The 15,556-nt window shown below is 37.8% G+C and overlaps 2 protein-coding genes across 7 annotated transcripts in view; one reads left to right on the top strand and one right to left on the bottom strand.

The window, feature by feature from the left end:
- The window catches only part of rnf207a (ring finger protein 207a), a 32,041-nt gene extending 30,589 nt beyond the window's left edge, over window positions 1-1,452 (bottom strand). For 2 of the 4 annotated variants that reach the window (XM_048172006.1, XM_048172011.1), the window contains exon 1: window positions 928-1,066. The gene's annotated coding sequence lies outside the window, so the exon portion shown is untranslated. Of the gene's footprint in view, window positions 1-927; window positions 1,067-1,318 lie in introns of those variants that run through there. The other 2 variants (XM_048172010.1, XM_048172005.1) reach the window with 2 other exon arrangements.
- Window positions 1,218-15,556, top strand: part of chd5 (chromodomain helicase DNA binding protein 5) — a 46,593-nt gene continuing 32,254 nt past the window's right edge. For all 3 annotated transcript variants that reach the window (XM_048172004.1, XM_048172003.1, XM_048172002.1), the window contains exons 1-5: window positions 1,218-1,493; window positions 9,395-9,552; window positions 14,357-14,548; window positions 14,631-14,749; window positions 15,121-15,362. In XM_048172004.1, the coding sequence (XP_048027961.1) occupies window positions 1,427-1,493; window positions 9,395-9,552; window positions 14,357-14,548; window positions 14,631-14,749; window positions 15,121-15,362 (778 nt within the window). In that variant the 5' untranslated portion in view covers window positions 1,218-1,426. The remainder of the gene's footprint in view (window positions 1,494-9,394; window positions 9,553-14,356; window positions 14,549-14,630; window positions 14,750-15,120; window positions 15,363-15,556) is intronic.

Here is a 15,556-nt window from a genome sequence, read left to right as displayed (position 1 = left end):
TCTGTTCCTTTCTTTTACTCCATTAAAGCATATAGGACTCTTATACCACTACCACTACCAGTCAGACAGGACCAATGATTTCCATAGCAACTAAAGTTCGTGCACTAACAGGGTTCAGAGAGTTCATTTATCAAGGAAAACTTGCATGATATGTTAGTACAGCGTAAACCAGCCTGAAATGGTTGATAGTTTTAGCTGATCTCCTAAGCTTGTGCCCAACTCTGGGCCAGCTGAAAAGTGTAAAACCATACTAGACTGAAAGAACCAGCTTGAGTTGGTTTATGCTGAATTTATTTTTCCCTATAATGGTATTATGGAATTGTATTATATGGTTTTTAATGATTCTTAATTGTTTCAGCGTGTTTTGAGATTATTTTAAATGTCTTTGTCTCGTTTGATCACGGAGCGTCTCGCTGCCGTATCCTTGGCAACGGCTCGTGATTCACGGGTTGTCCTGAAGGAGGTTCACAAGAATAAATTGGATTTTTTTTTTTTTTTTTTTTTTTTGAGGAGAGATTCAATTATTTTTTTAATTTTTAAGGAATACCATTTCGTTTAAAGAACAGAAACCCGGCAATTTTTTAACGCTTTGCTTCACCCAAAATGCAAAGGCAGAATGACTGACAACCTCAGTCACCGTTCACTTTCATTGAATGGAAAGATGATGTATTGAAAGCGAATGTGAACATTATGCTTTTTTTTCTACACAACGTCAAACTACACTACGCGAGGGTGAGTAAATAACAGTTTTCCCCCTCCTTTTTTTTTTTTTTTTTTTTTTTTTTTTTTTGAGTGAACTGTCCCTTTAAAACATCAATAAACTCAGGCGTCAGAGATGTGCGTTAAGCCGTGACCTTGAATGTATAATTTGTTCGACCTAAATTTGTAAAATAATGCAAAAAAGCAGGACAACTAATTTTTTCCCACCTCTTATTATGCGTTCCTCTCGCCTGACTGAAAAGGGATTGTGAGGTAACTTTCTCCCGTATGTCTCCCTGTATAACCTCTCATTCCTCGAACTTGAGCGGGAAAAGGGCAATGCCACCGCGAGACGGGTGCACGCGCCACCGCCGCCACTCTCAGTACTAGTTAAGCCGGTGAACAGCACTAACTAGTTGTGTCGGGAAACTATGGGATGGATTGCCATGGCAACCGACCAGACGTCACAATCTGGGCATGTGTGTTCCATTTTTGTCTCTTTCTTATTTTCAGACTGGAGGATTTGGATAGAGAAGAAGGAGAAAGGGAAAGATGTTTTAAAACAGGGCAGCCATCTTTTATTTTATTGAGAGCATATTAAAAGAAAATTTTACCTCACCTTTTAGTAGACGTCTCCTCTGAATCTGAAAATCTGGGCATTGAGAGGGTTAAGTTTCAGGACTTTATCCCTGTATCTCGGATGTGATTTTCTTGTTATGCGGTAAAGATGCCCGGATCGCTAAGCAATGAAGATGAGGGGCAAGACGATATGGATTTTGAGGACGACGTGCCAGGTGAGGGGGTAAAGAGTCACAAGGGAGGGAGAGTTCTGCCCTTCACAACTGCGCTGCTACGCCTAGTTGAATGCGGAGGAAAAGGGGCTTGACGCGCGTGCGATTTATTATAGTCTCAGTAGCTTCTGTTCTCACACCGGACACTGTTCATCCAAAAATATCGGCGCACTGTCCGACTGTATTTGAGTCACTAAAGCGCGACTGTCCGCCAGCAGACCATCTGTCTGCGATTCTCTTTGAGATAAATTCGTTTCTCAGCTATGTTCGTATTCCATCATCAGGCGGTTTGTTTTTACAGGCGCATTTGTCTTTGCATATAAATGAGTTATGCATGCACCCACTGTCTTTTTTCTTTCCAGTCAGGCTGCTCTGATATTGCACCCACTGTGCACAATGATATCTAAATCTGATGGACTGTTTTAATATAAAGTCTAGTGCATGGAATGCTGCAATCATATTGTAAAAAAATAGTATCTGTTGTGATTTATGCATTGTTTAGAGCTGAAAAGGAGAATCATCAGTTTCCCAAAAAGGTGTTATGGCATTCCTCATAGGAATATTTAAGGTCTGATGGAGACAATGCTACTCTATGGTCACAGTGTCTTGTAAAAGTAGTGCATGTGCTTGACAGAGCCACGTGTGACAGGAAAACATCAGCTACAATGATCCTCTGCCTCTGTGGTCTATTTGAGGGGCACAGACTTTAGCCAAGACAGTCCACAGTATCTTATAAGAGTTTGTTTTCTACGCTGTAAAAACGTTTGCTGAATTTACAGTAAAAATACAGTGGGATTCAATAGGTTTGGTGATTTTAAGTTTTACACTTCCTAACCGTATATGTCATTGAATTATATAATGATACAAATGACATCTGATTGATATTACTCTGTTACTGTAAAATGTACTGATAATTATATACAAATCAATTATAAGGTGATTCATAATTTTTACTTAAATGAGCAAATTAAACAAATATTTAAATATTTGTCTGTAAATGATGAGGCAGGCTAGTTCATAATTTCAACTTCCATTCATTTCCAGTAATTTACAATATCATTTAATGTCTTTTACTATATATATATATATATATATATATATATATATATATATATATATATATAAATAACATTTTTATTTACAGTGTAGACCTGTGGTGTGTTGCCTGAAAGAGGGGCATTTGCTTAATTTAAATGAATATTATGTAACTGATTTTTTGGTGCGACTTCAGAAAAATATTGTTGAAAAGTTGTTCTTCATGTTGATGCTGGATATTTGGTTCTCCAGTATATTTAAGGTTAACTCCAAAGCCAATATTCTCCTTGGGTTCATCACTGCTGTTTAACCTTATCCTTACGATGTCACTCTGTCTGTTTATGCTTCTTGTGTCGGTGAAGGGCGTGCATCTTATTTTAAAAGAGACTCATCAATCATGTTTTTTTTTTTTTTTTATGATAGATTGCTCTCAAAAGCCATAGATTGTGAGAGCAGGGTTCTCAGTGGTGTATTTAAGACCCAGGTCTGCCTGCCTGACTGCCTGCCTTTTTCATGGCCCTCAGTTCAATAAAATCAATACATTTATAGTTTTTCGCTCACAGCATGGTCTAGGCTGCCTCTGAATTAGTGGCGAATTAATCACGTGACCGACCTGAGCACGACTATCTCATTTGCACCCCAATCGCGTATTTACCTTCTTTTCTTTTTACGAGGCGGCAACATGCCGGAGATGAAGCTGCTGAGGGCTGCAAATGGTTTGAAATAATGTGCAATATGCAGAAGAATTAATAATTGAGAAATAATTTATGAGCCAGCATGCTCTTTCCGTGTAGACAGTAAGCCCCCGCATGTGCTAAAAATGAGAAATCTATGCAGTGGAGGACTGGCCAGGATTTTGGGTTATGCTTTTTAGTCCCATTCACTGTGATTGCTTTCATTGAGTCTGTTGTGCAGGCCAGAACATCTTCACAGGTTCCATTACTGAAATTATAATGAGGTGGCTGATGCATTTATGGTGAGATTAATAAAAATGTATCTAATATTTATGATCTGAAATAAGCTTTTCAATTAAATATTTGTGTTAAACCACTGCGTTATAATTCCTGTACAGTCAGATTACATTCAAACAATTCAGCTCTAGCTTCTCGGAAAAGAAACGTAAAGCATATTTTTCTTTATTTTCAATTCATTACAGTGAATCTACGATGCAGTAATGTGATAGGACTTGTATTGAAAATGTAGTTTGTATAGTAGGCCATCAAAGTGAAAATTGCTAACAGTACTGTTCACTGTACGATCCAAACACTGCAGAGCACATGACTGGTCCCCTCAGTAGGAGCAATGAAGCGATCACTGGTGCATGCCCTAACCGCAGATACAAAAAACAAACAAACAGATGATTTATAAAAATGCTAAGAGAAAGAAAAATGATAAAGAATTCAAAAGCCAGCTCAAAATTTGCATGGTTTTTAATGTTATTTCAACTCCCTTGGATTTGGTTAATAGATGTGCATTGGCTCCATAAAGATATGCACATGTTAATCAGTTAGTTTTAAATTGTTGCATTCCTTTTGTGCCACATCAGGAAAAAAGGATGGAGCGATTCCAGAGAATAAGAGTGATTTCCCAAGATTTTCAAATCTCAAAATTCATAGCAGATTCAATGGATAGTTTACCCACAAATTAAAATCTGTAATCTACTCACTCTTATGTCGTTCAATCAATTTTATTTATTTTTTGGATTGCAAAAGAAGACATTTTGATTTTTTTTCCTCAAACAATGACTTTCATTATATGCAGGGCTCCAGACTGCGACTAAATGGTCGCATTTTGTGACCATTTTTCCTGCCTGTGCGAGCAAAAATTTGGCGCAACCACCACAACGTTGGCCAACATAATGGCAAATGTAATGAAAGTGGAACAAAACTGCGCTACTCATTTGTGCTTAACGGACCGTTTATCCGTTCGGACCAATGTTAGTGCAGCGGCAACGCAAGCTGGAGCTACTCACGAGCCGATCTTGATCACATGACACCGTTACTACACAGCGCTGGGAGATCAAGTAAAGAAAGCATTCGAATTCACCACAGAATTAATAACATCGCTGTGAGATCTAGAGAGAAGGCGTAGATCAAACAGCGCTGACGTGGAAACCAGGAGAAACATTGTGTCATGAATGAACAAGTTATAGAGGGCCTTAAGTCTCCACAAATGAACAACATTCACCATGGATTTAATGTAGTAACACTAACTATAACCATGGAAATTTGGCAGGAATAGTAAAATGCTTTCAAGTACTTCACACATCTTTTTCCAGCACTTCAAAACTCTAATATTATCATATTTCAATGTTATTTTTAATGTGATGACCAAAACATTATTTGTCCATCCTTCATAGATTACCCCCATTAATAAAACTAAGGCCCAGTTTCACAGACAGGGCTTAGGCTAAACCAGGATTAGACCGTAGTTCAATTAGGATATTTAAGTAGTTTTTATAAACATACCCTAGAGAAAGACATTGCTGGTGTGTATCTTAAGACAAAACAGTGGCAGTGACATATTTTAAGATATGTCAGTACAAGTTATTTTCAGTTAAAACAGCTTAAACATGCATTTTAGTCTAGGACTAGCTTAAGCCTTGTCTGTGAAACCGGGGGTAAAAGTTTCAAAATGTAGGAATACTCTTATTTAAAAATAAAAAAGACCATTAAATTACCATTGTAACCAGAAGGTAGCTGCCATTTCCAGTCCCTAATATATATTTTCAATCATTTTGCTTTTGAATTATTATTTAGACATTATGAATGATAATGCTGCCCTCAAAGGTTAATCTGTAGCCTTGCAAACTTAAAATAAAACTGCACATTGTAATTTCTGTAAGTCTATTTATTACCAAAGCATTTGTGAGTAATACAGTCAAAATTGGGGAGAATGTAACTGTGCTGCATTTTCTGCTTGTGCTCATAAAATTTTCAGTAAGGAGCTACAGTGCACCTAGTAAAAAAAAGTTAGTCTGGAGCCCTGATATGGACAAAACATTTTTCAAAATATCCTCTTTTGTGTATTGTTCAGAAGATAGAAAGTCATGCAGGTTTGGAATGACATGATAGTGTGTACGTGATGATGTCATTTTAATTTTTTGGTGAACTATACCTTTAAGTTTTTCTCAAAAGAAAAAAAAAGATAATTTCATGATGAAAAACATTCTATATTTCCTGCCCCATTCTTGTTAGCACTGTTTCGTTTGTACGTCGTGCCTCAACAATGAGTTTCAGTTTATGTTGATCCTCATTAGGACGCATTAGGGTGAAACTGATCCAAAGTCATTTGAGTGTTTTTTTTTTCTTCTTCCTCTATTTCCTCCACTCCCAGTCTGGTTTTCTTTTACATAGTCTTATCTTTGAAATTGAAAGATTATCATGAGCTTCCCTCTGCTCATCGCTCTGATTGGTGGGGGTTATTTTTGGAAGCTGCGCTGTGAAAGCTGACACTCCTTCCTCTTTGCTGGAGTTTGTGCGTGTGTGTAAATCATTGTTGCATCACACATTTATGTCTGCGTGTCATCAGTCTCTGCATCAGTGTGTGTCAAATTAAAACATCTTATGAATTTTACCAACAAATTACTGGGGTATATGCATGCTGGAATAAAATAATTATAGCATCCAAACTCAATCACAGTGGCTTTGTTCTAGTTTTATGGGTTATTAGGACATTAATTTTAGACTGCTTTGCTTGTGTACTTGCAATTTTTGCCACTGTATGTCTTTGCAAAGCAGAGCAAGGTTTGTGAATTAGCCTTAGACTTAGAGAAAGGATGTAGTATTAAGAAAGTAGATACAGGGCCTATAAAACTTGAAGGTCTCAATGAGGAGGTGTTCGAACCATGCTGGCTCATCACATTAACGGTGGGGGCACTATTAACATACACAGTCTGTCAGACAGCTAATGCGTTTTCCTGTAAACGCTCCCCTTCTTAAGAGCGAGCCCGGCCGTGAATCCCATCTCTAATGGAGTGCGGCAATGACCTAGCCCTTGTTGCAAGGTCAAAGTTACCCCAATGTCCGTGCTCAGCTGACACAGAAATGTATGGCTGCATTCGTGACATTTTCAGGCCTGGTACCAGTAGCAAATGGCAACAGCACAGCTTTTAAACACCTGCCGGTACCTGGCCGAGGCTCTGTTTACCCGGGAACATGGCACAGAACGACGTGACTGCCTATTGCAGGATGCAAAAATAGCATTTTCTTTGCATATTAAATTGGAATTGGATACAGTCTTAACACTGAAAAAATACACTTCAGCTTATTTGAATTGATAGATTAATATTCACATTGGTTTGATTTATAAATATGAATGTTCACCTGAATTCAACATAAATCAAATCCCGTAAAAGTCATCTGACAATGTAAAACCTTTGCAAGATATCCCCACTTCAAGAGTGCTGTGTTGCATCACCACGACTGTAAGTGAGACATGAATGAAGACGAGATGTGAGCTTGATGCGCCTGGCAGGCAGCAGACATATTCTGCCGACATGAAAGAGCCTCCCTGTGAGATGTACTGCAGACGCACTGCCCTAAATATCCGTCATCTCACAGGCAACTGCTCTGTTTATGTGCAGAAGAAGATTGAAATAAGAAAAAGCCTCCCAGCGGCTGACAGAAAAATGGGGAGCTCTGTATTTTATGTGAGTAAATACCCAAAATGCCCTGTAGGGCTGCAAGCCGGGCTTGAACCGCGTAGGGGCTGCTCTCACTGGAGCTGAAGTCCTCAAACAGTGGCAGCTAAATGAAGGTTAAGTGGATTTCGAGGATAGCATCCAAGAGGCTGGGAAAGCCCCATCTCCGGCAGCTCCCACGGGGCGTGGTGGGCTGCGGGACAGGGCTTTAGCTGATTGACTCCACCACACGCACTGCATATTTTATGGGCCGCCGTCTGAGCTGACGATAGGCAGTCGGCAGGAGTCGTACCATAGAGCTCTGGTTGCAAAGGATGCCTCCCTGATGTCTTTCTTTCTTTTTTTTTTTTTTTTTGAGCTTAGCCTTTTTGACAGCATGACATTATTGAAGTGTTACAGTGAATATGTGCTGCCAGACAGTAGTTTTTTGTTTATGGTGAGAGATTCACAGTTCAGCAGGTGGCAGAGACCTCACCTCTCTATTTTTGCTCCCCCTTCAGTGTGTCAACAAAAAAATTGTTGCTTTTCCTCTAACGGAGTGAAGGAGTCTCCGCTTCACAGGCAATCCCCCAGCAGAAGACAGACAGACAGACAGACAGACAGATAGATAGATAGATAGCGCTGTGTAAACATGATGGTTATTGTAGGTCTAGACTAAATGTGAAGATGCATTTACTCATCTCACTTGCACAAAAACATTCAGTATTCCTCAAAATGAATAAAAACAGTGAAATGCAATCTCAGAATGTAACGCAAACCTGTAATAATTAACTATATTAAATTACACAAAAATACTTTATGTATTTAATCTCACTTTATTAGGGTCAATGACGTGACATAATTTTTTTTGTCCAAAGGCCTTAATAATAATAAAAAATAAACAAAGATATGACATCCATAGTATGTAAGGTAGTACAACTTAATCTCTTTTAGTGAATCCAAAAGGTTTTAATTATAAATGTATTTAAAAGATTTTGAAGTGTCAAAAGGTCATTCGGTTTAACCGTCCAAAGGCCAATACAGCCATTTCATTTGTGATTAAAATGTCTTAAAATGTAATAAGTGAACATATTTTTTTATTCTGGCATAATTTTATAACATCATATATTAACATAGTGCAAAATGGTATTAAAATTATGTGTAGAAGTCTTTGCTTTGTTATGAGAAAGAATGTCCATGTACATTCGGAGTAACCAATATAAAGGGACCATTTTGGATCAAGTCATGCGGTCAATATCATGTGACAGGATGTGGCACCATTCAGACACCTGCAAAGGGCCACATGGTCATGAAGCAAAGTAACTAACTCTCTCTTCACTATTTGAAAAATTCATGTTTCACTTGCTCATACGCATGTCCCAAAACATCAGGTCATTCGGTACAACCGCTATAAAAATGGAAAATGTTGTAATATTTTAAAAACTTTACTAAATATAAAATGTTTGATTGTCCTTTTGCTAGCTAGCTAGATATCAGCCTGTTAACATTGTTTGAAAATATAGTCATTTGGTAAAGCTGAAATTTTGGTTAAGCTGAATGACTTTTTTGGTGACAAATTTTGTCCATCTTATAATAAATGACAAAAGCAGTATTAATTGATTATAAAAACCACATATTCTCATTGTTAGCACTTAATAAAACTTTTAAATTAATTATAACTCCATTATATTTTTTGACACTTTTAAAAACCTTATTCGTCAGTGACCCATTAACCAATGTCTTTGCTGCTGACCTTCAATGATCTAATTCAATCATACTAATAAGCAAAAATTTAGATTAGATTTAGAAAAAGTATTGAACTTCCTTCTCCTGTATCCTGTTCTTCTTTAATCCAGAATGGCAGCACAGCTGAAAGGTTTGTTTGAGCTGCGCCCTCTACTGTACAGGTGTAAATATGCATTTCCTTCTGCTTTAGGCTTATTCATTTCACTTTTGGTGTGAAAGGGCCCCTTAACATTTGCCAAAAAAAAAGAAAACTTTTTTGTTGTTATTAAAAAAACAACCAAGCAAGCCCAGCCCAGGTTAGAAAAAGTAACGCAAAAGTAATGTAACCCATTACTTTTCATAAAAAGTAACTAAGTAACGCAGTTAGTTACTTTTTTAGGGAGTAACGCAATATTGTAATGCATTACTTTTAAAAGTAACTTTCCCCAACATGATGAATGGATGGTTGAGACGTGATGTATGGGTGAATCTCATTACTGTGAACTACTTTGTTTTTTCTCAGATGAGGATGAGGAAGGTGAACGTCAGAGGAGTGTCCCCCTGTCACCACTAGAGAGATTCTTCTCTGAGGATGATTCGGTTAAACAGCATAAGAAGAAGAAACCGAGCAAGATAATGGAGGGAAAAGAGTCCAAAGTTAAGAAAAAGAAGAAGAAGGAGGTAAGAAAATGTATCTAGTTTTTCATCATGACATAATCAGAATGCAATTTATTTTCATGTGAAATAGATTTGTTAGGTTAAACCTACATTTCTGGTATTTATAGCATCCTTGTTTTTTTGATGGTTATAAATGTTATGATCAGTTACTATAAATGTGTTACCAGTGAGGTGACCAGATTGTGAAAACCTGGGGCAGTTTAAATTCAAATAGTTCAGTATGGTCTAAAGTTCATTCAGATGCTACTAGTTCTTCATTGAAACACCACAAAATGGGTACAATTCCAGTTCAACACACACTCAAGGGTATAATTCACCCCAAAATCATTTACTTACCCATGTTCTTCCAAACATGTTTCTTCTGTGGTACATCTGGTCCAGATAGTTTCAAATAGTTATGCAAGCGCGTTTGGCCAATTCACGGAAAAGAAAGAATCGAGACATAAGAGTGATTAATTCACAAATGAATGGTATTTAGCAGCACCGCCAGGAAAAGAGGAGGAGAGCGATTGGGGTGCCGTGGGCCAGATGAAGATGATTGGCAGGCCAGATTTGGCCCGTGGGCCGCCAGTTGACGAGCCCTGCATTAGACCATCCATACAGTAGTGTCCTATTCTGACTTCAGCATACATTACATAATAGCACTCATAAGAAAGGCCAGGTGCGCTATTGTCTACAAGGCTGTGGCATAAGCGCTGCTCTCATGAGGTGAATGATCAGTATGAAACGACTCTCCTGACCTCGGGGTATTTTGTTGGATTGTTTACCGATCAGCTTTTTTTCCTTCAGTCAGTCCTCTCTCCGCGCCTTGGCGAGAGATAAAACGCTTGACAGGTCAGTCGGTCACAGTCCCCCCAGCTGACTGTACTTACCATTGAGATAAAGAGAGGGATTCCTCTCTTTCTCATCCCTAACCCTCCCTCGCTCTCTCTGCCTCCTTGCACAGATACAGCCTTTCTCTCAACCCTCCCTCCTTCTCAGCAGTGGTAAATGTGCCGTGGAGAGGGCAGAGAGGTCTCCCCTCAGCAGCTAAGAGCCCTGCTTGGCGTCAGTCATGCTCTCCCTGCAGTGCCGTGTCAGACACGGGCTCAAATCAATGCGGGTCAAAACCACCGCCTGCCCTTCTGCTGTCCGCAAGTCTAACAGCTCAGCTCGCCAAAGCCGGCCACCTGCGCCGGAGCCTGGTAGACTGTGGAGTGTCTGGGGATTGTAACAGGAGAGTGAGAATTGATGCTTTGTCAGATATAAACAATGATAAGTGACATTTCAGTAGCACAGATGAGCTTTTTTTCTGGTCTGGTTGTGTTGATGATGAGGTTGCTTTTGGAAAAAAGATCTACCAGGAAAAAAGATCCCAAAGACGTCTGACACTATTATGCAGTTCATTCCCACAGAAAATGCAGAATTTAAAGGCATAGTTCACCCAAAAATGAAGATGCTTTCATCATTTTCTCACTCCCATGTCTTTCTAAACCCGTGTGACATTCTTTCTTCTGCAGCAGTTCACGCTGCTTTTTTACTTTCTATTAAAGTGAATAGTTACTGGGGCTGTCAAGCTCCAAAAAAGACAAAGAAGTAGCACAGAAGTAACACTGCAAAAGTTCATAAAATTTCTAAAAAGGAAAATTTGATAAAATATTAGCATTATTGTTTTGTTTTCTAGAAAAAAAAATGTTAAAAAATTGATATTAAAAGCATATAAACCTCAATAAATTTTGTTTGATTTGTTTAAAACAAGAAAAAAAGTACAATAAGTTCCATTTGTAAACATTAGTTAACTACATTAGTAATTTAACAATTAAAAGTACTTCTAAAGCATTTATTAATCATGGTTAATGTTAATTTCAGCATTTGCTCGCATACATTATTAAAATTAAAGTTGTATTTGTTAATATTATTTAATAGACCTGAGCTAACATGAACTAACAATGACCAGTACAGTATAAATACTGTAACAAATGCTCAATGAATGCATTAACTTATAGGACCTTATTGTATAATGTTACCAAACAAAAATACAAATTGGGGTAAGAAATATAAGCTTAATTCAAGATATTTTCTCTGAAAATTTCTTCATATCTTATGCAGCATCGATTCTGGAATAAATGTGTTTTGTATATTTAATATTTAGTATAGTATATTTAAGTGTGTATATATAAAAAAAAAAAAAAAAAATATATATATATATATATATATATATATATATATATATATTTTTTTTTTTTTTTTTTTTACTGGAAAATAAGGTACAAATTAAGATGAAGATGAATACATTATTTTTTGTTCATACGACTCATATGCTATGTTCTAATTTGTGAAGCCATACAATAACTTTGTGTGTGGAAAAGCCTGAAATTATATTTATTTGTTGAATATCTTCCCATCAACCATAGGTCACAAAACTATATTCAACATTCAATGTATTGTGAATAGTCACAAGACACAAGAACCGATGATATTTGATGCCTGGAAAGTGGCAAATCTGCGTCACATTTCTTTTTTTCGGGTTCCACAAAAGAACGAAACTCAGACAGGTTTGTAACAACATGAGGGTAAGTAAATGATGATAGAATTTTCATTTTTAGCTAAACTAAATACTGCATTTTCTATGGGGAAGAACTGCAGGATGGTGTCAGCCTGAAAACCTCTTTGTGGCGCATTATTTACATTGGATCTTTTTTCCCTTTGAGGTACATTGTCAGATAATTGTGGTTTAGATTTTGGGAGACCTTTCAGCTCCAGCTGTGGAGCTTTTTAGTGGTTCTAGTCTTTGCCTTTTGCACAGGCACCCCTCTTCTTTCCCTCTCTCTCCTTCCTCTCTCACTTTCTCGTTCTCCCTCCCCCACGTACGTGATTGAGATTTGTCTAGACGGGCCCTAGAACACAGGCACTGCAACCATGGGCACTCTTAATAACAAGCTCGTTATGCAAACGCATCTGATTGGATGGCGCTGTTCCATTGGCTGCTGCAGTAGAGAGAGCTCCCCCCCACCCCCCCAACTCTGCACAGTTTGGTTTCCATGGCAACTCAGAACTGCTGCCGGTGGAGCTTGTGCGCTCTGCGGCAATGCCGGCCTACCCTGCGCCGAGAAGACGTCTGCCAGCCAGTGCACAGCTGCAGCACAGCAACAGGCTTGCTCCAATCACACATACACTCACACAGTAATTTAACCACAGAAACATGTGTGTTTCCTAGCAGTATGATCATTTTGATTGGTTTCCCTGCTTCCAGATGTTACTAATAATAGTGTCGTAATGATCTGGTTTTTCCTTTATTGAATATGTGGAGTTGATTTTACATTTATCAATAGTTATGCCATAGTAGAGCCTGTTTTTAATTAAAATCTATGAATGCAAGGTCTTTCCCAATTTGAAAAATCTCTGTTTTAATGCTCCTAGAAAGTACTTAAGTTATATTTTTCCAGAGGCAAGATTTCTGTGCCCCCAGTTGCCTAAATTGTGCACTATAAAGTTTATAGTGCTATTTTTAATAAGCCTGCACTGAAGTACCTTTAGGACAAGTCAGCTGACTTGATAACACCTCCAGGCAGCTCTTTTCTATGTACAGTAGACATAGGCATGTATAGCTACAATCAATGGGGAAATTCATATAATAATAATAATAATATCATCATCATCATTTAAAATGATTATTATTATTATTATTATCTCTAAGACAAAAATATATTACTATTGTAATACAACTGTACTGTAAAATAAATAAATATTTCATAGTGTAATCTTTAAATCTTTAAAAATTCTGTCATCATTTACTCACCCTCATGTTGTTACAAACCTATAAGACTTTTGTTCATCTTCGAAGCACAAATGAAGACTTTTTAATGAAATCTGAGAGATTTCTGTCCCTCCACTGACAGACCACGCAACTACCACTTTGACCCTTCAAAAATTTCATAAAGAGATTGCTTTTAATTATTGTTCGCTGGTCAATGTCAAGTGAATAAAAGCCTAAATTCAGTCTGTTCATCATCATCGTTCTGCAGAAAATTTGGACTAAATGCTCAACTCATATGGATTAGTTTTACAATCTCTTTATGAACTTTTGTAAGTGACAAAGTGGTAGTTGCGTTGATTGTCAGTGGATGGACAGAAATCTCTCAGATTTTATTTAAAATATCTTCATTTGTGTTTCAAAGATGAACGAAAGTCTTGCAGGTTTGAAAGATTTTTTTCATTTTTGGTTAAACTAACCCTTTAAGTTTCTGTAACAACAGGTTGTTAAATGCTTCTCATTGCAAATTCAGTGAAATGCTGCAATCATCTGTCTACAAAAATGTTGAAGATTGTGGGAATATGAAAAGAAAACATAACTGGCACAAGTTGCATTCCCAAATGCACATTGAACATCACATCATCATGAGCTGTTCGCATGTAAATGAATACAGTGCTGCGCTTCAGTCTGAAATGCGCAGCGGATCAGCGATTTCACAAGAGCACTATATTAAGAGCCATATTGTGATTTCAGTTTTAGTTTGACAGATGCTTTGCTAAAGCAATGGCACAAAACAAGGTTAAAGGTCTTTTATGTTATCATGAGAAGTATATTTTATGTTTGTTAAGAACATGTTTGAATCAGCAATAAAACAACAATGTATCATAAACTGTGTTTCACACTAAAATCATGCTTAAAACTGAAAAGTATCTTTCCGGTGGGTCCTGCAAATGTGTGCAGACTCCACTAAATAGCCAATTGGCTCTTTTAACTAAAAGGCTGGACTTTCATTCCAACAGCCGCCATATTGAGCGTTACAATTTCTCCCATTATTGTCTGTTCTTCTACCCACAGGGGCTTCCTAGCGGGCTGGATGACATATCAGATAGAGAGGATCGTGGTCACAGGTCGGGAAGCGAGAGCAGCACCTACAGCACCCTGAAGAAGAAAAAGAAGAAACCCAAAGAGAAGAAGGAGAGGAAAACAAAACAGCGAAAGAAAGATGATGACGAGGACGACGATGATGACGATGATGGAAACATGAAGGTTCTCACATTTCACAGAAATGTTCTGTTATGCTCTGTTAGCCATGGGAATAAATGAATAACGGTTTCTCATGTGACACCAGGAACCAAAGTCATCCAGTCAGCTGATGCAAGAGTGGGGTCTCGAAGATGTGCAGTATGCCTTTTCAGAGGACGACTATAAAACCATCACAAACTACAAAGCCTTTAGCCAGTTTCTTAGGTAGGATTTCAAAGTTTCCTTCTGTTTGGACGTTCTAATGCTCTGCTGTCAAGATGTCGTGTTCTATTTTAAAATGTTCCTTCTGGCAAGTGCTAATGCCTGTATGAAGTAATTACATTATGATGACAGGTTTTCTAATAACAGGGATTGTAGCAAGATGTGCTGTCAGATCCACACAATACACGTCTATTGTAACCAGCATAATATTTGATTCGATAGACACTTTTTTAGTATATACTTCCGATTTCTGAGTCATAGTTCCTGAGAACATCCTTTATGTAGAGTAAAATCACCACAATGCATGGCATCTTGTTGCTTATTTCCCACACAAATCTCAACTTCAGTGTCTAAGAATTTTTCTTTGTGGTTAGGCCCCTCATTGCCAAGAAGAACCCCAAGATCCCCATGTCAAAAATGATGACGGTGCTTGGAGCAAAATGGAGAGAGTTCAGTGCGAACAACCCTTTTAAAGGCACCTCTGCAACTGCTGTGGCGGCTGCTGTGGCGGCTGCTGTGGAAACTGTCAATGTGGCTCCGCCTGTTTGTATTAGAAGTATCCAACAGATCTCACCATCTGGGCCAATCAAAAAAGCCAAAACCAAAGAGGGAAAGGGTAACATAATATTCGGATTTCTAAAGCAGTTAGTGGAGGTTTTTACATAGTTTACATATGTAACATGATTATTGATTGGCGGTTGGTAATTCTATTTTATCCGAATGTGTGTTTTTTACTTAACTTTGCAATTTTAAAGTGAAGTGTGTAATTTCTAACTATGAATGGCTTATTTATATTTGACTCTGGATATT

This window comes from Megalobrama amblycephala, linkage group LG21 (genome assembly GCF_018812025.1).
Source record: "Megalobrama amblycephala isolate DHTTF-2021 linkage group LG21, ASM1881202v1, whole genome shotgun sequence".
Lineage (NCBI taxonomy): Eukaryota > Metazoa > Chordata > Actinopteri > Cypriniformes > Xenocyprididae > Megalobrama > Megalobrama amblycephala.
Note: the sequence above shows the minus strand (reverse complement) of the source record. Positions and strands in the feature narration are given on the sequence as shown.